The sequence below is a fragment of the Alexandromys fortis genome, unplaced genomic scaffold (assembly GCF_014885135.2).
Source record: "Alexandromys fortis isolate MF-2015 unplaced genomic scaffold, M_Fortis_MF-2015_v1.1 scaffold_6, whole genome shotgun sequence".
In the NCBI taxonomy this organism is placed as follows: domain Eukaryota; kingdom Metazoa; phylum Chordata; class Mammalia; order Rodentia; family Cricetidae; genus Alexandromys; species Alexandromys fortis.
This window is the reverse complement of record NW_026067902.1, coordinates 25,235,704-25,256,531: the sequence shown is the minus strand read 5'-3', so window position 1 is coordinate 25,256,531 and position 20,828 is coordinate 25,235,704. Positions and strand designations below refer to the sequence as shown.

General features: G+C 41.6%; 1 protein-coding gene across 2 annotated transcripts in view; it reads left to right on the top strand.

Moving 5' to 3' along the window:
- The window catches only part of Fmn1 (formin 1), a 345,263-nt gene that overhangs the window by 80,843 nt on the left and 243,592 nt on the right, over positions 1-20,828 (top strand). Inside the window, exons 1-2 of one of the 2 annotated variants that reach the window (XM_050134445.1) lie at positions 209-2,785; positions 4,255-4,372. In XM_050134445.1, coding sequence (XP_049990402.1) covers positions 1,436-2,785; positions 4,255-4,372 — 1,468 coding nt within the window. In that variant the 5' untranslated portion in view covers positions 209-1,435. Of the gene's footprint in view, positions 1-208; positions 2,786-4,254; positions 4,373-20,828 lie in introns of those variants that run through there. The other variant, XM_050134444.1, reaches the window with a different exon arrangement.

Sequence of the window (20,828 nt, the reverse complement as noted above, 5' to 3'; positions counted from 1 at the left end):
TTTTCCCTTTTTGCAATCATACATTGTTTTAAAAATGCATTATTGCAACCAGAATTTCTCCGACCTTTGGGTTTGACAGGAAGCTATCCCTAAGAGGTCACTAGGCAGCTAAGATTCCCTCACCCATATCCTCAGGTCTCTGGGTCTATAGTTTATAATCAGAATGGTGCTTTATCCAATCGGTGCTCGGTTTCTTTGCTTTTGCTTTTTTGCACAAAATGGGCAGTGGAAACCAAACTGATAGACGCTTTAGGCCTTTGCAGAAATAAAGATCCTTGGGAATCTTGGCTGAATGACTCTGACCAAGAAGGCAGGTTGCATTCCAAAATCGTGCTATACCAGGTCCATGTATTTGACTGCAACACCAAAGCGGAAAAGGAGTCCCTTCTGCCACCAGGATTTATAACTCACCGCGGGGGAAGTCACTGCTGCTGAACAGAAAGAGACCTAAGGTTGGCTCACAGCTCAGACAGTAATCACGGGTACATGGCTGGGGCTGTTTATTCTGCTGCCCTACAGTAGGTGGACTCCGGGCGTGGTGGGCGTGCTTGTTTAAGTACCTGTTTGCAGAACACCCAGGCTGGGCAGAGCTAAAACAGCAGTAATCTGAAACCAGTCTAGTTGGTTTTCCTTCCCAGCAGTCAGAGAAAATCTGCATTCCAGATGAAACCTGCCGGCTAGCTGAAGGAAAGCATTTAAAAACAAAAGGCATTCCAGGGGTAGTCAATTAACTACTTCTGAGAGTTCCGGGCACTTTGAGAGGATCTTTTTCTTTACTTTCTGACTTTGATTAGGGTTTTGCAGGAGGCTGTGGAAGTGGGCGAAATGCTGGGTGTGGGGCCTGGCTGGGAAAGAGGACTCACTTCAGAAATCCTTTGGCCGTTTTCTGCTGATTCACTTTGGAATCTCTTGGGCTGCACCAGGGGGGTGGTTCAGGGCTGTCAGGACCAGCTTGCCGGCTCAGCACTTTTAGGAACCTCAACTTGCTCACCAATGAGGAAGTTAAATGTGACCAGGAGACTCGTAGGCACGGGGCGGAGCTCCTCCTGAAGTCCTGGGCAGGGATTACGGGACAGGCTGACTTTGCCGCGACAAAAAAAAAGCCTTTTGTCCCGGGGAGTAAATACGGAAGTCCAGAAGAGCAGCCTGCCTGCCCATGTGTAGTAAGGTGTGCAGCCCCAGCCGCTTTGGGGCATAGAATTGCCCAGACTCAACAAGTTGCCCTGGGCACGCCAGCCGGCATCGAACAGAACCGGAAGCGAGGACTCTGTGACCTGAAAGAGACCAAGTGTGTTTTCTGAGCTGCTGAAAGCCTGGCTGTCTCCTCGGTGCTGTAGCTCTCTGTCCTGTAAGTCAAGAGCAGATGGAGCGGATAAACTGAGCGAGCAGGGCAGGTAACACGAGGTAGAACTTCTGTCAAGGCCACTGCGGGGACATGGAGGAGGCTGGTAACTCTCTCAACAGCAGAGATGAGCTGGAACCAAACAAATCCGAAGCCGGACTTGAGATGGCTCAGTCGATCCTGAGTAAATTCTCTATGAAATCCCTGTTTGGATTTACAAGTAAATTGGACTCCTTGGATCCTGAAGAGGAAGATGCTGTGCTGAAGGCGTTTCGCAGTTTAGAGGTGGATCCCGCTCCTGAGGGAGACGATCCCAGCGAAGGCACAGATCAGTCACAGGCAGAAGCTCCAGTTCCACCTGATCTTGAAAATGATGGGAACTCAGCAAGGGCGGAGACAGGATCCGAGGGAAGTCAGGGGAAAGTCAGATCGAGCACCTCTTCCCCTGGTCATGAGCTGCGTTCACCTGCCTCTGTGAGTGTGGATAGCGAGGATGTCCTTTGGGTCCGTGGGACCCTGGTTCACACCACAAGTGATTCTGACTCTGAAGATGGTGGCCAAGAGGCAGAAGAAGGAAGTGGCCTTGATACGCAGGAGCCCACCACTGTTGTTTCATCTCAAGAGCCCAAAGAAAGCCTGGAAGATTCGGGAGAAAATGACCACTCTGGGGAAACTGATGATGCAGAACTCCGCGGTGATTCTCAGAGAACTTTACCTGGGACGAGTAGCAAAGTGGACCCTGGCGGTGATGATAGTCACAGGCAGGACCAGGCTGCGGAAGAAAGGTCCCAAACGCCACCCGCAGCAACAGACCAGACTGTTGCTGTTGCTGAGGGTACTGTTTGTAAAAGAGAGAGAGACACCCCGGGGGAGAAGTCGTTCCAGCTTCCAGCTTTCTTTAGTGGGCTCCGTGTGCTGAAGAAGGGGGCTACAGCGGAGGCCGGGGAGACCATTACGGAAATCAAACCCAAGGATGGGGACTTGGCTTTGCTCAAGTTGACCCAGCCTGTTCACAAGTCTCTGGTGCAGGGAGGCCCACAGACAGTGAAGAGCCAGGGTAGAGCAACTGATCCGAAGGCCACGCCCACTCTCCTGGAGCAGCTATCTCAGCTGCTCAACATTGACATGCCAAGGACCGAAGTGAAGGAAGCAGACCCCGAACTCCGTGGGGCAGACGAGATGGGCTATAGTACTGAGCAGGAGAGCCAGAAGAGTTCTGGAGATGCCCAAGTTCAGGATGGCCAGGTGAAGTCGAAGCCACCAGAGACTGCCCTGGAGGCCTTTAAGGCCTTATTCATCCGTCCCCCTAAAAAGGGGACCACCGCTGACACCTCCGAGCTGGAAGCTCTCAAGCGAAAGATGAGGCATGAGAAGGAATCACTGCGCGCTGTGTTCGAAAGGTCTAAGTCAAGGCCGGCAGACAGCCCCACTGACCCCAAAAGCGTATGTAGAATTGGGTTCTGTATTTTGACATAAAATATCATGCTGTAATTTTTTTTGCATTCCAGGTTTTCTTTTAAGATGAACCCTAGTTGCCCGATCTTATTAATATTTTAGGTAAACAGAAATTAATGTATTAAATTTGTCTTTTGAATGACGGCGAAGTTGGACTAAGCACATCTTTTTCTAATGTTTTTTTTTTTTCTTGAATGTAATTGTAGTCTGTGTGAGGATGTGTGGGAAGGAAGGGGAACTGTGCACCCTGAGTTTAAACATCAGTGCTCATTGCGCTTATAAAACATTAGCAACATGGGGAAGTAATGGGATGCGCCATGTGTAAGTACGGCCCAATTTATAGAGATTTCCTCACTGTTCAATTACACTCCCGCGAACACAAGGCTGCCTTTGAAAGTGTGCCATTTAGCAAAATATGTGTTCACGATGTAGCTGAAATGGTCTGTGTTCCTTATGTGGTTTCCTGGCTGAGTACCGAGTTTAGGATGAGAACTGAATTTTAATCCCCCGCTCTGCCACGTATGGCGAGGTGACCTTGATAATTTCTGAGCCTGTCTCCCCATATATAAAAACAGGAACCTAGCCCTAAGACTTATGGAAAAAATAAATGGAATCAGAGCACAAGAGACTCTAGCTAGTAAAAGATGGAATTATTCAAAGAAAGTTAATTTATAATGGTCAGGAAGTGTTTGGCGTTGAAAATTAATGGGAACAATGGATAGAATTTCTTGTTAAACATCAATTCAGTATAGGATTATCGTGTCTGCTTGTATATTTAATTAAGCTATTAAAAATTAAAGTCTCTGGAAGATTATCATAGCTTGTAGTTAAATCTAAATGAACCATAGCATTTTAGTTGCGAAATTCAACTTCATTAAAATAACAACAACAACAAAAAAAAAAACCTTGAACATGGAGTCAGTCTCTTTTATTTTGTAATAGGAAAGAATTAAAAGTAGTGTGAAATACTTAGAGAAGTGTGCATTCAATTATTACTAACGTTCATGGAAAATACAAACTTAACTCCTTATTGTAAATAGTGTGGAGTTGTTTGGAGTACATTTGTAAATATTCCTATAAATGTGCCAAATGATAACGCATTTGTTTTTGTTTCTGCAGTTAAAAAGTTAGTCGTGCCTTTTAAAAAGGTGAATAACAAAAATAATACATAAAGGGTTGCATGTTGGTAGCACTGAGGGTTTTTTTGTTTGTTTCATTGATTGATTGGTTTTTTGTTTTGTTTTGTTTTGTTTGCTTTAGTTTTTACCCTTACCGTTTCTTTACCCTTCTGGAAAAAGGTTCATACTGTATTAAGATGGCTTAATTACAAGTAATGGGAGCAACGTACAACTGGCCATTAAATCTATATTAGAATTAATGTTAGGATGTGTGTTTTCAAGACTCAGTTGGCTCTGGTCACATTTCACTTAAAATTATTCTTTACCTGTTTTGCACAGCCTGACCAGAGCCCCACAGAGCAGGACGACAGGACGCCTGGCAGACTCCAGGCTGTCTGGCCGCCCCCAAAGACAAAAGACACAGAAGAAAAAGTGGGACTGAAGTACACTGAAGCAGGTAATGTGCGAGGAACCTGGCACCCAGGAATGAACCCCTTCCTGCAATGGCTTTTTCGTGCAAGTTCAGAGAACTCTCAGAATCAGGGTTTGGTTTCATGATACATTATAAGGAAGAAGGCTTCTTCTGTTTTTGCTCCTGGCATTAAAGCATACCACTCTGCACATTTACGGCGAGTAAACCTCTTAGGGATGAAAGGTTCAGTGCAATGAATGAAAGGGGGCACACGTGTCAAGTAGGAGAGACTTTGGGGAACGAAATGGAGCAGGTAGATTACAAATTCTTCTGGAAACAGGCGCTCGACGCACATATAATGGTTGTGTGAGCTGGCCGCATCCGTAGAAGGGGCGAGTATGAGTCCCCAGGACTGTAATCTGATGTTCTGTTTGTCTCTGAGTAATGCTTCCCAGATAAAGGAACCTTGTGTGGACTGAACATACAGATGCCATATCAGTTACTCGCTCACTTTTGTTAGACAAAGCTTCATTTAATGCACGTCCAATTTTAAGGCAATCTAACTCTCTGGAAAACGTCCCAGGAACTTAACTTCGCTCTTTTTAAATAGAATAGGACTCTAGATATTTTGCTCTTTAAGTGAAAGGTTCGCATGAAAATTAAAAAAAAAATCACATAGAACTAGACAGGGATATATTTGAATTGTATGTGTGTGTGGTAGGGGTCGGGGGTTGACTTTTATTGAAATCTCTTTCTTTCTGGTATTTGGAGACTTATCTTTCATACCTGTTTGGACTGTCACTTAGAAATTTGCTTTGATTTTATTTAAATTAGAGGTTTACCTAGAAATTGGCAGGTGCTAGAAAAGGCTTTCTGAGAAGCCAATCACCTCCGGTCTTTGCTGAGTTTCTGCTTAACTAAAGTCACGTGATGGAAGCAAGCGGAGAGCCCAAGTTTGTGCTGCACCAAAAGTTGGGCTTTTGCACAAATGCCGCTGTTTTCTGTATCAGCCCTGGCCCATATCTCCGGAGATGTTCCTCTGTAGAAAAGAATCATTTACAATCTTTTGTCTTTTCTGTGAGCCTAAGGACTTTGCGTTTTCCATCTTCTGTCTTCTCCATGGGACAGGGGAGTCCTCATTGTTAAATCACATGACTTTCTTCACATTTGTATCTGTTCCCATTTCACTCACATTAGCAGTTCATTGCACTGAATCTTCAGAATCTTCTGAAGGTGAAAGAAAGTCCTTCCTTTATTATTCTTTTGTTTGTGACTTTTATTATTATTATTATTATTATTATTTATTATTGCTGTTGGTAGGCATGCATATCAAGTTCAGTCTACATAATTAGAGAGAAATACTTCTTTTTGGAAGTTTACTTGGTTCAGGAGGCTGTTTTGTTTTGTAATACCAAGTGTCAGCAGTTGGGAATACACACATTGACAAGGCAGTCTGGAGGTGGTCTTTAGCCTCCACATACCCAATCACAAACTTGTGGTTTTTCTGGGACAGTAACTACTTTATAGCATGTTATTTTTCTTTCTTTTTTTTTTAAAAAAAATATTCATTTATTTATTATGTATACAATATTCTGTCTGTGTGTGTATGCCTGCAGGCCAGAAGAGGGCACCAGACCCCACTACAGATGGTTGTGAGCCACCATGTGGTTGCTGGGAATTGAACTCAGGACCTTTGGAAGAGCAGGCAATGCTCTTAACCTCTGAGCCATCTCTCCAGCCCAGCATGTTATTTTTCTGCACTGCTTTTCTTATGGGATGAAAAATACTTTACCTTAGTGGAAATATATACAGCCATTTCAGTTTTCCAGCATACACCCAAGTTGTAATGCTATCTATGAACACAATATTGACCCACCCACCAAGTTATTTGCTTATCATGGTCCAGACAGTGATTAAATGACCTAAAATTTGCCTTAACTATTAACAAAACAAGAGAACACAATGAGTCCTAATTCCTGAGTCAGAGATTTTAGTGTTGATCTGATTAGTATGCCATGGCAGCCTTCCTAGCCATGATGAGCATTTGCTGAGGAGAGAAGGAAATACATGTCGTAAGTGCTTCTTGAATCCTGTCTAGTCTAACTGTGATGCTCCTTAGTCTTTGTTTTCTGTTATTCCCCTGTCTTCCACTTCTAGAGGCTCATAGGAGCATCCATCCCTGTTAACCTTGGCAGTGGTTCCTAGTCTTTCTGTCCTGTGTTCTCAGAGCCATTAAGACCTTAAATGACCTGGGGAGAAGCAGGCAGATGAAAGAGGTAATAATGATAGTTCTTTGGTTGAAGTAATATGGCGGCAGCAGGCTGGCTATGCACTCCCGGGAAGCCCTGTCAGTGGCAGTACTTTGGCACTACTCTGTTTTCATGTTTGGCACTTGACTGCCTGGGAACCTTCTGGTACTGATGTATTGTAGGAGATGTGGTTTCCATAGAAGAATAGGATAACCCACACATTTTGTACCTCATTGGTAATTTTGAGAAAGTTAACACACACATGCATGTGTACGTGTGCTCGTGTGCGAACGCACACACACACACACACATCATGCTTATCTTAAGCTCTGTTGTTGAATAACTTGAAATCTCGGAAGACTTTGGTGTGTAATCGAACCTATTTTGTGGACTCTCTATTGGTTTCCCTGCCCCTGGGAAAAGCTACTGAAATGCCCAGTCTCTAGGGAGCTTATAGACAGAGCTCTAATCGAAGGTAATTCAAGGTAGCTAAAGTCTTGAGCTTTTACATCTTGAGTGTATTTTATTCTCACCAGAATTAATTACTCATTAATGTAAAGAAACAAGAGAATAACCCTTCACTATTCTATTTCGCATGTACTGTTGGGATTCTGTACTGTTGAGAGAGATGGTCAGTCCATGTCAAGCCTAGCTTTTTGATGTGGGAGTGATGTCTCTGCATAACATGGGCCTGTAGGCCGAGTGTATCTCGGACTCGACACTGGGGCCTAAGTCACGAACTAAACAAAAAAACGGCGTACAGGGAACCATAAACCCAGAATCCAGGGGTAGAGAAGAGTAACCAGGAAGCCGTGTATGCCTCCAGGTGACAGAATCACCCTGAGGGGTTGCAGCTTCTGCAACCGACAACCGCGTGCTCTGGTTCACACCACCTAAGAGCTGTACTTGCAGCAAGAAAAGCCAGTGCGTGATAATTTATATTAAACTGCTGGCTCCACGCACAAGGCACAGGCTACAAGGCTGCCACAAGGCACAGGCCACACGGCCGCCGCAAGGCACAGGCCACACAGCCGCCTGCTGCAAGGCACAGGCCACACAGCCGCCCGCCGCAAGGCACAGGCCGCGGCTAAGGAAGGGAGGGCTCGTGCCAAGCCGAACTCGAGCGGGGAAAGGAGAGGTCCTAAAAGCCCCACGTTGGGCGCCAGATGAAGGCGTAAGTCACGAACAAGGCAACACCAGTTTGGAGTTATGATTAATAGGGTGTTATTTATTTAAAGGGGAAAAACTTACAGATCACAATCCCAGACAACAGCCATCTGCGCAACCAGGAAGGGAGTCTCGTCTCCAGCGGAGCCGTAAGAGAAGAGAGCGAGCAGAGGAAATAGCCGCTTTTTTAAAGGGAGTGAGACCACGCCCCAATGGGCTGGTATCACAGCAGCTATTGGTTGGAGGGGCGGAAAGACCTCCCGCAACAGCTTTTCCATCATGGGTTCCCCCTACTCCACCCTATGATGATGCCCTTAGCCACTTTATTGATTTTTTTCCTAATCAGTAATCTTTTGAGAGGCTTAAGAAATCACTTAATCCTATAAATTAATTTTTGTTCATGATAAGAAGGAAAGGAGCTAATATAGAAGGACCTGTAATCTTAAATGGTGGGTTCTAGGGTCTTACTAGTTTATATCAGTACTTCACAGTGATGCTCATGTCCACTGCCAACATCCTCCCTGCTGCCATCACTTAGCTCTCAGCATCCTTTGCAGCTCAGGACAATGCAGTCACTTCTCTTGGGTTCTGCTGGAGCATCCACTGTTCTCAGGTTGTCCTGTGCCCAAATTCAGGGAATTGCTACTTCCAGTCTCTGAGCCCTAGGAACCCTGGCCACGTGCCAGTTGAGGGCTGTCACTTAGTGGACTTCCACAGGGGGGTTGAGTTGGAAACTCGGTGTTAGTTCATGCTGTGCCTCAAGTGCTTTGCTCCTCCCACTCACCTCCACCAAGCTTATGCTGTGCCTTCCTATGTTGTTCTTTTTAATGAGATCCTGTCTTGTGTTCTGAAGGTCGCACAGTAACTTTGAACAGAGTATTTCAACCCCACTTTTCTTGGCTTGGCCTGAGATAGTCTGGGCAACAAGCTTCATATTCCTCTTGGAATCACTGTTCTTTCTCTCAGTACGACCCTGTGCTCTGGATGGTCTTATGTTGTTTTTAAGTGGGTTCCTCTCTCTTTTTTTCCATTGACCAAATTCAAAGAGAAGCCAGATCATCTGGAGCCCTTCACAGACAGGTCATAGAGAAAAGTGACAGCAAATCTCAAGAGACAAGTTAATCGTGTCCTACACAGGTACACTGCCTGCTGTTCCTTAAGTGATTTTTCTATTCCTTTTCCTCTCCCCCTCCATTTCACAGCAGAATTTAATTTGGAGCACAATCTGAATTAGAGAGATCACAGATTATTTTTTATGAATTATGAATTGATTTTACAGCAGGGTTTTAAGACTAGCTGCCTTCTCTCTGAACTTAGTTCATGCTTGCTTTGGACTTCTGTAAATGGAGACTGCTAATTTATTTCATGGCTGCCCAGACTCAAGTAATCATACAGAAACTATATTAATTACAGCACTATTTGGCTGATGGCTCAGGCGTATTTCTAGCTTGCTCTTATGCCTTATGTTAACCAATTTCTATTAATCTGTGTATCACCACAAGGCTGTGGCATTAGCTCATTTTCTACATGTCTTGCTTCTTTTTTGGTTCACTGGTATCTTTCTCTTTTGGCAGCTACATGGCATCTCCATGACTCCGCCTACACTTTCTATATATTTCTGTTCGCATTTCCTGTCTGGCTTTATTCTGCCCTGCCATAGGCTAAAGAACAGTAGTAAAACATATTCACAGCATACAGAGGGAAATCCCACATCATCTCCCCTTTCCTGTATAAATAAAAAGGAAGGTTTTAATTTTAACATAGTAAAATTACATATAACAAAACAGTTATCAAGCAAGAATTATAGTTATAATATTTTTGTGAGTGTAAAGTTTCATATCTAGTTTATCTTTTATCATAACTAAGGAAAACTATAACGATCTCTTTTCAACTCAACCAAAGACCCCAGAAGGTTATAATATTACCTAAGTAAACAGGAAGGGCATTGTAATCAACTTCCAAAACTCTAGCATTGACAGAGACTTCTCATTGCCTGGACAGTCACCCAAAGTTCTTCTGTAACATTGGGGCATCCATCTTCAGTCTAAAAGCCCATAATATCTTGCAGACATTTCCAGGAAGCAGGAAATTTGAAAATCTATTCTGCCTTGTACTAACAAAGTTCATCAGTTGCTTTTTTTCTGTGTCGTGCAAAATGTCTGGCTGTTCTTTTGTAAAAAAGGAACCCTGAAGGACTGTCTCACCTGCAAGTTCAGCAGTCATTTTTCTGTGGATCCTGCATGTTCAATTTATACAGCAAGCCATCAAGCAGTCCAGACAAGAGCAATTTCTTGTGCAAATGGCTAGCTTTGTCACACCAAAGGCAAATTCCATAGTAAGTTTCTTCAATTCCCATCAACCTCTCTGAAGGTTGTTTCATTATGGAGAAAAGTCAAAGTGCTTAAAACATTTTAAATCCCATATTCTGTAGATTTTTGAAAAGTTTGAAGAATATCTAACTGAAATATATCTTTGTATATCTAGAAAACCTAACATGACTGCAAGTTTGACTATTATTGATGACTGTTAATCTGTATTTCTCAACTCTACATTACATTTTTAAATGAGCTTCTTTAACATAATACCTTAAACAAGAGTAGAGATATATTTACACAATGTAACAAATAGACCTTACATTTGTATCAATAAACCAAGATCCATACTAATATGAAGTATTCATCTCTATATATCATATCCCCCTTTAAATGAAAACAAGCATTTATAAACAATCATTTTGGGAATTTAGATGTTGCTTTCTTCAAACTTCTTCCTGCTGTTTGTAGGGTTCATGGAGACCTTTCAGGGGGTCTTGTTCCATCAAATCATATTAATTTAGGCTGGAAGAAATCCACAGATGCTTATCTTTTGTGGAAACAAAAGCAGAACCTCTTTTCAAAAGTAACATATCCTTAGACTCAAATTTTGAAGTCAAGATATCATTAAAATATATATGTTGGTTTAGCTTAGCAACCTGTGCAATGAAATGTCTCTCTGTACTGAGCTTATTCACAGTCAAAAATTTCAGGCAAACACAGTTATATGTATATCCAGATTCCCTGTGTATGTTCCATCTTTACATGACTTATTTTTTTTACTCTATTACTTTTTAATGTTTAATTATCTTTACTCCTTTCATCTTTGACTTTCTGTACTCTTTCTTCTCTTTCATAAGCCCATGCACATTTTCCAACACTGTGACCCATTTAGAGGTCTGTTTTGTCTGAATCTGTCTTATTGTGTATCTGTAATCATTTTCTGACCAGGAGTGCTTTTAAAATGGTAAGCAGCTTGATCTCAGCAGCCCTGCACACTGGCTCTGCCTCTCTTGGACTTTTAATCTACTGGAGGTATATTTGCCACCAGCTCTGCGATCCATGCTTATTGCCCCAGCTCTAGGGATGCAGCAGATCTCTGTCATTATTAAGCAACTTGTAGCATTCTGCTCACAAACCCCATTTAAGTGCAGGACCTCCTGAAAGAGCCAGAGCTGCTTTATCTTAAAGAGGCTGTGAAGTTTTTGCCTTCTCTTAAAGGAGCCACACCTCTGCTTGCAGCCACCAAACAGATCCTATTGGAAAAAAAAATGTAGATGCCAAGAAGCTGTGCTTGACTCACCTATTTTGTGGGTCTAGAAGCCCTCTTTTTTTTAAGAAAAAAAAAAAAGCTTTTTTAGGTCTTATGTGGCTCTATGTCCCAGAAGATGGGCATCATTTTGTAAGCAGAGACTGCACGTTTATTTTCTGGCCGACAGTAACCACACAGAAACTGTATTAATTACAATACCATTTGGCCAATGGATCAGGCATTATTTCTAACTAGCTCTTACGTGTTAATTTAACCCATTTCTATTAATCTATGTATCACTACAAGGCTGTGGCATTATCTCATCTTCTACATGTCTTGTTTCCTTGGCAGATGGGTGGCATCTTTCTCCTTCAGCAGCTACATGGAGTCTCCCTGACTCTGCGTACTCTCTCTATATATCTGTTTGGATTTCCCATCTGGCTTTATTCTGCCCTGTTATAGGCCAAAGCAGTTTCTTTATAAAACTAATGGTAATAAAATACATTTCACAGCATACCAAAGGGAGTCTCACATTAGACTTCTCTGGGCTGTGTCTGTATATTTCATTGGCATCTTCAGCTCTGTGGTACCACAGCACACCTCACAGTATGGCACCTCCAGTTCTCCTACATACTTCAAAAATACTTTTTTTATTTTCTGATATATCTGTTCTTCTGAAACTTCACAGAGGGGTCCTTTTTTGGGAATTTTTCTTGGGATTGCATTGCCTTTTAAGTTAGTATGCAATGGGAATGAAAATGATTAGTGTTCACATATATTATAGATAACTCTTTATTCAGAGTGTTTTATGATTTTCCAAAAAATTAAAAATAATATTTGTTTATGTATAAAAATGTATTTATATATCCTTATATATTTGTGTCTTGTATTTTTACTTTAAATATATCTCTAGACACATTATTTAAAGATAAATGCAATTGTTTGAATTTGTTTCTTAGATTAGTTTTCTGTTTCTAGAATGGTTCTCACAGTCTAATGACTTAAGCTTCTTGACTTTTGTGGACTTTCTTCCCAAGTCCGACATTTGTCCCAGTTAGGGTCACACTTGAACTCACTGAATACAGAGCTACCTTCTCTGAGTCTTTGTTTAGTGACTCTAAATGTTTTGAGACTCCTTTAAAACACAGGATTGGGGCTTGAGAGATGGCTCAGCAGGTAAGCATGTATCTGCTCTTTCAGAGGACTAGGGGTTGATTCCTATCACCCATATGGTAGCTAACAGTGTGTGACTCCAATTCTAGAGGATCTAACACCCTCTTTTGACCTCTGAGGGTACTGCATGCATATCCTTCACAGGCGTACACACTGACAAAGCACTCACACATAATATAAAAATAAATAACTCAAAAAATTTAATAAAAAAATGTAGTGATAGCCAGAAGCTACAGAAAAACATGCTGCCATCAGCATTGTAGCGTATGTCTGATGCCTAGCCTTGTGTGCATGCTCCCAGGTTCAGATAGTCTGCCATGCATGCATGCATGCCCTAGATTCAGGTGTGGAGCCTATGTTCTTGCCATTTACTCCTTTCCTGCCCATCTCCTACTCTGTTCTGTGATTGATAACATTTCTCAGTATTTTATCATGGTGTGCCTAAAAGTCCTAAGAGAAAGTAAGGTTAAAGCTTGTGGAATTTGAAACATATTAGTAACTTTACAAGTTAGCAACTTGTAGCACAAGCACTTGTTGAATTATCAGTCTCTGCATTGCTTGTTGTTGGGGGCCATGAGTACCAGCCTCAGTGCCCCCTCAGTAGAATTGAAGGCAAGCAGGGAACCGAGGGTAAAAAGATTAACTCATGCACTGTGTGTTACCTCTGCATCTTCTTTATTTTTCAGGCAGGGGAGGGGAAGTGAAGTGAAGGGACGCAGAGAAGAAGAAGAAGGGGAAGAATAAGGAGAAGAAAGGAGAGTAAGGGGAAGAAGTAGAAGTAGCTAGGAGAAGAATGAGAATAATGGGTGACTTCCACGAGGTTTCTAGTTTTTATAGACATAGTTGGAAAATTCCATAAGCAAGGACAATGATAATATACATATCAAAATCACAAAAAGGGCAGGTAGAACCTGACAAAGCTGCACTCTGGAACAGGTGACATGACCCAGGAAAGAGCCAGCATCCAAGGGAAACACCTGACACTCCAATCCATTAGATAAAGTTAATGTAATAAATAATTAATAAATTATTAAATGTCCCTGAATCCTGGATATACCTGTTCCCCTCATCCAGTCTCTTTTGTGGATAACGAGTTTTAGGGATTCTTAGATTTTTTTTGTTAGCAGTGGTGGGACACACTGCTTTCCTACTCTGTGCCTGTGTTCTTTAGACATCTCTATGTGGTCTGTTAGCAGGTAATTTTGTGGGAGAATCAGGGCCTCACAAGGTTTCCACAGATATGCTGGTGACTTTTCCAAAAGTCAAGTGTGTTCCTGCAGCTCTGCAAAACGGGTTATTCCATGTGGACATCCACTTCCTGTGGATTGGCCTATTGGTCTGTCAGCTGGACATTTACTTTATAGTCTTGTGGGCTCCAACAGCTCATGGGAGGGGCAAGGAGGCAAAAGCACTCACATCTTCTCATAAGAAATGTGGACATTTGGTTTCTCTGCCTCTGTACATCTAGAAAACCTTATTCTCTACTGCTAATACTTGGAGCTAGGCTTGAGAATGCCATAAATACTGTCGTCTGAGTGTAAGGGTGGCCATGGCTTTTGTAGAAACGAGAACTTAGCACAGGGTATTGAAGTTCTCATGAGCACACTGTCAGCATGGGCGTGTCTCCTGGGATTTAACCTTTCAGAAGCTTGGAGCAGCTCAGAACAGCTTGGAAATGTTCCTTATTGAGAGAACTGTGGATCAGCCCAGCCCTCACCTGAGTTAGTATCTGTCTACCCTCTGGTTTGTTTCTCATTTGCCTTTGTATCTTTGTGAAGCAAGGGAGTACTTCCTGGTGAGTCAGACATCCTTACTTCATCAGACAGGGAGAGCTAAACATAACTTGGAGTGTTTTATTGGCTCACTGTAGTTTGAACTGTAATTTCCCCATTCATGGCTAACAGAGTGTGTTAGCTATGGGTGGATATTGCTTTAAAGTCTTGTGTCTAGAAGAATTGTCCTGGGTCCTGGAACTGCCTAGGGGATGGATTTACTTGTGTGTTCCACGGGCATTTGTATCAATCTGCCATCACTTTCATGAAGTGATTTTTGGGAGGACATAAACTGGAAGCTATACAGACCAGAGACCAGGGCCGCCTTGCATTTTGTGGGTCCATGCAGACAGGCAGACTGGGAAGCTGTAGGTGACGTGAAAGTGCTAAGCTTCCCTTGGCTGTAATGCTTGCAGCTGTGGAGAGAAAATAACTTTCCCAAACCAAATCGCTGCTAAAGCTTGACTATCAGCAAGGGAATCTCTAAGGGCTGACCACTATATCATGTTCAAAAAAACTTTTTAAAGGTTTTTTGTTTGTTTGTTTACACATTTGTTTAGTTATTTGCCTACTATTCAAGGGTTTGCACATCACCACACACAGAGCTCAGAGGATAACTTGAGGCGTCAATTCTCTTTCTTCCATCAGTGGGTATTGGGTGGTCAGACTCAGGTTCCCTGTGTGAATTTATATTACAGCCTTAGTCAGACTCAGGTCCCCTTTGTATAACTTCCAAGTCTCTGTGTCTTCACTTCATGATATTTTTTATTACAGAGTTTTATAGGCAAGTCTTTCTAGGATCTTTGTTGTTGCAGTAGTTTATGCTTTTAAGAAGACTTTCCGCAATGGGATGATAAAAACATTGTTTTCATTATTGCAATACATGTTTAGATTTATTTTTTAAAGTAATATATTCATTTATATTAGCAAGCCACTGGTATTTTGTTTTTCTTAAACCGATGCCTGCCTGTGCAGCCTCACCCAGTAAATGCTACCCTCTTACAAAAGTGCTAGTTCGCGTTGTGCATGCAGATTCGTTCCATGGTTTGAGCTCTAGAAAGAGATCTTTTTCTAGAGATCAAACTAGACTCTTTATTTTTACTTATTGTAGTTATTGCTGTATGTGCCCAGATGTTGTGTCAATCACCTCAATTTGCTTTTTCCTCTAGATTCTTATACACACAAATTCCGGTATATAAACTCCTTTACAGTGAGTTTTTCAGGACTGGTGACATGGCCCTGAAGTCAGCAAAGTTCTTGCTGCACAAGCATCAGGAGGCCCTCAGATCAGCCTCCAGCGCACACACACACACACACACACACACACACACACACACACGTACAAAGGCCAGGCATGGCGATGTGTATAGTTCCACTGCTGGGGAGGCATAGACAGGCAGATGCGGAAGACTTACTCGCTAGCTGGTGTCGAAGAATCAGTGAGCTCAATGCTCAATGAGAGACCAAAAGGAAGCAACAATGTCCAAAATAATTGTCCTATATACAAATCATTTACAGAGACAAATGTTTATCTGTGCATATCTTAATGCACTAAGATTTGGGGAGATAGTTCAGTTAGTGAAATCCTTGTAACACAAACATAAATTACTTTAGTTCAATCCCCAGAACCCACCTAAAAATGACAGATGTTAGGGCTTGTAATCCCAGTGCTGGGGACGTGGAGACTTGGGGCTCATTGGACAGCTAGTTTGGCCTAAAAGCAGGACAATGAGAGACCCTGTCTCAAAAAATATAGATGATGTTCCTGAGGATAACACCTAGTGTTGTCCAGTGGGCTCTACACACATGTATGTGTACTCACACACATATGTATACACACATACACACATGTACAAAGATGTAAAGAATAAATAAACTGGGCCTGGTAATTCAGGTCTATAATCCCAAGTACTCTAGAGGCTAGAACAAGGAAATTCCAAGTTCAAGGCTATCTTTGATTACAGATTATGTTCAAGGCCAGTCTGGGTTACTTCAATAAAAGATAAGGGCTATGAGATGTTCAAGAGTATCTGTTGCTCTTGCAGAAGACCTGCCTGGATTTGGTTTTCAGCATTTACGGTGCTGCATAATTGTCTGTCACTCTAGTTGTGGCGGTTGGATTAATTAAGACCAATGATAATAGGTATTTGAACAAGTTTAATGACAAAACCAGACTCACGAAACCAAGGTTCCAGTGGAGTACCCGGTCCAGGCAGGAAGGGGCGCGCAGCGTCTGAGCACCCAATTTATCAGTAAACATATGCCCGAGGGCAGCCCGCCCCCAAGGGGAGGGCTTATCCCTACACTAGTTCCAGGGATTTCAACACCTACTGCCTCCTTGTGTGTACCTGTGTACATGTGGTACTCATACAGACAAGCACATACACATACATTTATACACATAAACAAGTAAATAATTCAAAAGTAAAAAAAAATGCTGGTGGTACATGCAGTGACAGAGTGCTTACCCAGTATACAGACCACCCTAAAGTCAAATCATGGTAGTACAAAAGAATAAACACACACAGACACAGATACACACAGATACACACACACACACACAAACTCTATTCATAACTATTCATAACTAAACATCCAGAAATATATGTAAGTGTGTAAAAGCTACAACAAGAAAACTGTACAAGCTTACAAAAACACATGAAGTACATCCTGAACAGATGGAGAGACCGCTCGTGCTTCGGAATGGGAAGGCATGGCATTATGAAGTCCCTTCCCTCAAATCTAAGACACTGTCCTTTGGAATCATTCAGTAGATCCTAAGAATCTAACTGTGTGTGTATTACTTCTATCTGTTGTTTAGTTCAATAATTCATCCTTTGATTGTACAAAGCCCCCTTCCCCAAGTCTGCTGTCAGTGTTCTAGTGTGTGTGTGAGTGTCCAGAAATGATATTGACAGATTACTCTTTGAGGGATTTCTGGTCTTTTTCTGCTTTCTTTTCTTCAGACGCAGGGTCTTAATGTATATCCTAGCTGGCCTGGAACTCTCTATGTAGACCAGCTAGGTTGGCCTCTACTTAGGAGATTTTGCATGTTTCTGCCTCCTAAGTGTTGAGATTGAAGGAGTGTGTCACCACACCTGACCTCCATACTTAAAAAAAATAGCTATGTAATTTTTCATTGCCATCAGTACTTCATGAACTTCTATTTCTTCACATCCTTCAAGCATTATTTTTTATAGTAGCCATTCTAGTGAATATGAAATGGTCTCCAGTGCTCTGGATTGTATGCTCCAATGATGTGCTACTAAACAGGTTTTTGAGGGTCTACTAGACATATGCATATCTTTGTTGGAGAGAATGTCTATTCTGTCCTTTGTTAACGTTAGAGAATAAATTACAGTTGCCCCCCAGTCCTCCCTGCTGTCTGGAACTTGAAAAATAAAGCTGAAACAGTGACTAGTGACCATCTTTCATGTCATTCTTGATTTCAAAGGCTTCCTTTCAATGTTATTCAGTTCATGATTATATGGGACTGGAGATTTTATTTAATTTTATCGTAGACCCAGACTTCTGAGTGCTGTTTGAATTTATTGCACTAGAGAGATTCTTATTAAAATGACTTGTGATATTGTGATAGTCTGATTGGTGGTTGACATTTTGTTTTGGGGGAGGTGGGTTTCAAGACAGAGTTTCTCTATGTAGCCCTGGCTGTCCTGGAAACTCATTCTGTAGACCAGACTGTCCCTGAACTCAGAGATCCACCTACCTCTGCCTTCCAAGTGCTGGGATTAGAGTCCTGTACCACCATCAACCGGCTGACATTTTGATTTGTTGATGAAGATCCATTTGTACTTTCATGTGATTGTGATGTAATGCTGACATTTATTTGATGATTTTCTGGTTATTTATTTGACTGTCCCCCTATTTTCACTAGTGTGGTACTTTAAAATAGAAATGTTCTCCCATAGACTCTTGTGTTTGAGCACTTGGTGTCCAGTCCATGACTCTGTTCGAAGGGATGATAGAACCCAGAGGAAGTAAAGCCTGGCTGGAGGAAATACATCACTTGGAGCAGGCCCCTGTTCTCTCTCTTTATCTCTCTGCCTCCTCTGTGGAGATGAGATGTGATCTCCTTGCTTCTCCTCGGTGCTGCTGCTATGCCTTTTGCATCATTATAGACCATCTTTCTGGAGTTTTGCTGTAAAATAAACCCTTTCTTTCTTCAGCTGCTGCTGGAGATGCTATTTTACCACAACAATAGAAAAGTAGCCGATACAACTAGCATATATGTATTATTTACAATAAGGATTTAATTGTGACATTCATTCATGTGAAGATGAGCATGTGTAATAAATGCATTGATCATGTGCATTGTATATACTCCTCCTCTGAAAATCTGGCATCTTAAATAATGAAACATCGCCACCAAAAATATCCTTGTGACTTCAAAATAAAGGAAAATGTTAGAACATTTTCTGTATATTAAGTAATAGAGAGTACAATGGCCAAGGAAGAATACTAAATTAATTAAAATAGAAATGATTTTCAAATCTGTCTTCTGTGCTGGTTTTTTTTTTTTTCTGTTAGCATTAGGACTCCTTCAGTTTACCAGTAGTCAAGATAAGTGGCGGTGAATTCAGATAAAGAGCTGCCATTGTGTGTTGAGCTCCGTGGCATGGCTAGGGTGACTCCTAGGGGATTTTCTTGACTTTGTGAGAACACATTCTATCTCATGGTGTAATTCTAGAACTTGCAATTGGTTGGGATACCAGAGTCTGAGATTGTATCTCACTCTTATTTAGTGACACCAGTACTTTGTAAGTATCTACTTTGTTGGTACTGCTATTAAATTTGCAGGTATATTTAATAATGCATCCATTCATTTAGCAAACATTCATTGAGTACTATGCACAGATCAATGTGATGGTTGCTTGGAATATAAAGATGAATACAAGATTCTTACTCTGAAGCAGCTTGTGATTTTATTTTTAGTTTTTACTTTTATTTCGGGCCAAGGTCTATAGGGTGATAGGCTGGAGAAAGGAGAGTGGGAAAATGTGAAATATATCCAACATATCTTAATCCAACATCCTAAATGCTCTGATAGAAGAATGTATTGGCAGATGTTTGGATGACATCAGTCCTTCGTGGAGAATTTAGAACAAGTCTCACAAGTCAACATGGAAAATGATAGTCTGGGTAAGTGAGAGGAAGCTGAGGAAGAGCAAATAATAATGCTATAAATAAATAAATATACAAATAAATAAGCAAGCTGGGCCTGGATGCACAGAATTCTACTCACAGGTACTCTAGAGCTGAAGCAGGAGGATCACAAGTTCAGGGCCATTCTGAGGAGTAAATAGTATGGTGTGCAATGGTACTAAGCCTATAGATTTGGAGGCTAAAGGGTTTTGAGCAGGAAAAGGAGTATATGTGGTATGCCATTTTGAGGCTTGATTTGTAAACATTTGGGGAAGTCACTGAGCAATTTTAGGCAGAAAAATAACATAATCAAATATGATATTAAGCCCTCTAGGGATGTTAAGGGGGAATGTTAACGTAGGGAGGGAGGTAAGGTGGGGGCTGGTCTGAATAGGAAGTCTTGCCTGGAGTTCTTTACATTGTCTAGAGGGTAGATAGTAGGGGCAGTCAGTGACTTCCATTGCCTTGTGGACAGATACATTCTAAATCTTCATTATTCACGGTGTAACAGTAGAATTGAGATGATTCAAATCAGTAGACACTCTTGATTTCATTTTAGGTGATGCCTCATCCTCTTTTTCTTATTAAATCTATTGCTTCAACTTTTGGAAGAATAAAGAGCATTTGAACTTAAAACATTTACTGTTTTGCTCATTATAGGAAGAATGTGAAACATATATATGTGTGTGTGTGTGTATATATATGTATGTATGTATATATATATAGTGTTGTATGTGTGTAGTGTTTATCTTGTCTTTTGAATTATTTAATTATTGGATGAAGCATACCTTTAGTGCCAGGCCAGTTCTTTAATGAGCTCATATAATGCAAATTGTCCAAAACCAACTTACCTAAGAATTATTTTTCTACTTATTTTTAATAGCGGATAATTATCATAATTGCAACAATCAAGTAAGATAGCACACTGCCATTCCATGAGGGTCTCTTTAATGAGCTGAAGGAAACAATGCCAACTTCATTACCCTATACCTTTCAGACTTGACCAGTAATTTAGCTTTATTTCATATTTCAGGTTCTACTCAGTGTCAGCTTTGCTTCCTTTACAAAGACCTTGACTATCCTCACCTTCTCATGACTTCTTCTCAATCCCCTGGCCGTCAGACACTGCCCATGACAGCTGTTTGATTAATAAACTTGCATTTAAGCCTCCTGCTACTTGTTAACATTTTGTGCCTTGAACCCTATTTGGACTTCCAGTTTTCCCTGAAAAATAGTCCTGGGGCTCTTTTTAGCAAGATTCTCAGGCATTTGAGTAATCAAGACATGAAGAGTCTTCAGACTGAGGGACACAGTCAGCCTTTTCCATGGGTGCAGTGGAGACAACTTACAGCAGCTTGCTTCCCAGGTGCTCCGTTACCTTTCAAGATTAGTACCTGAGATGCCTTTGTCCAC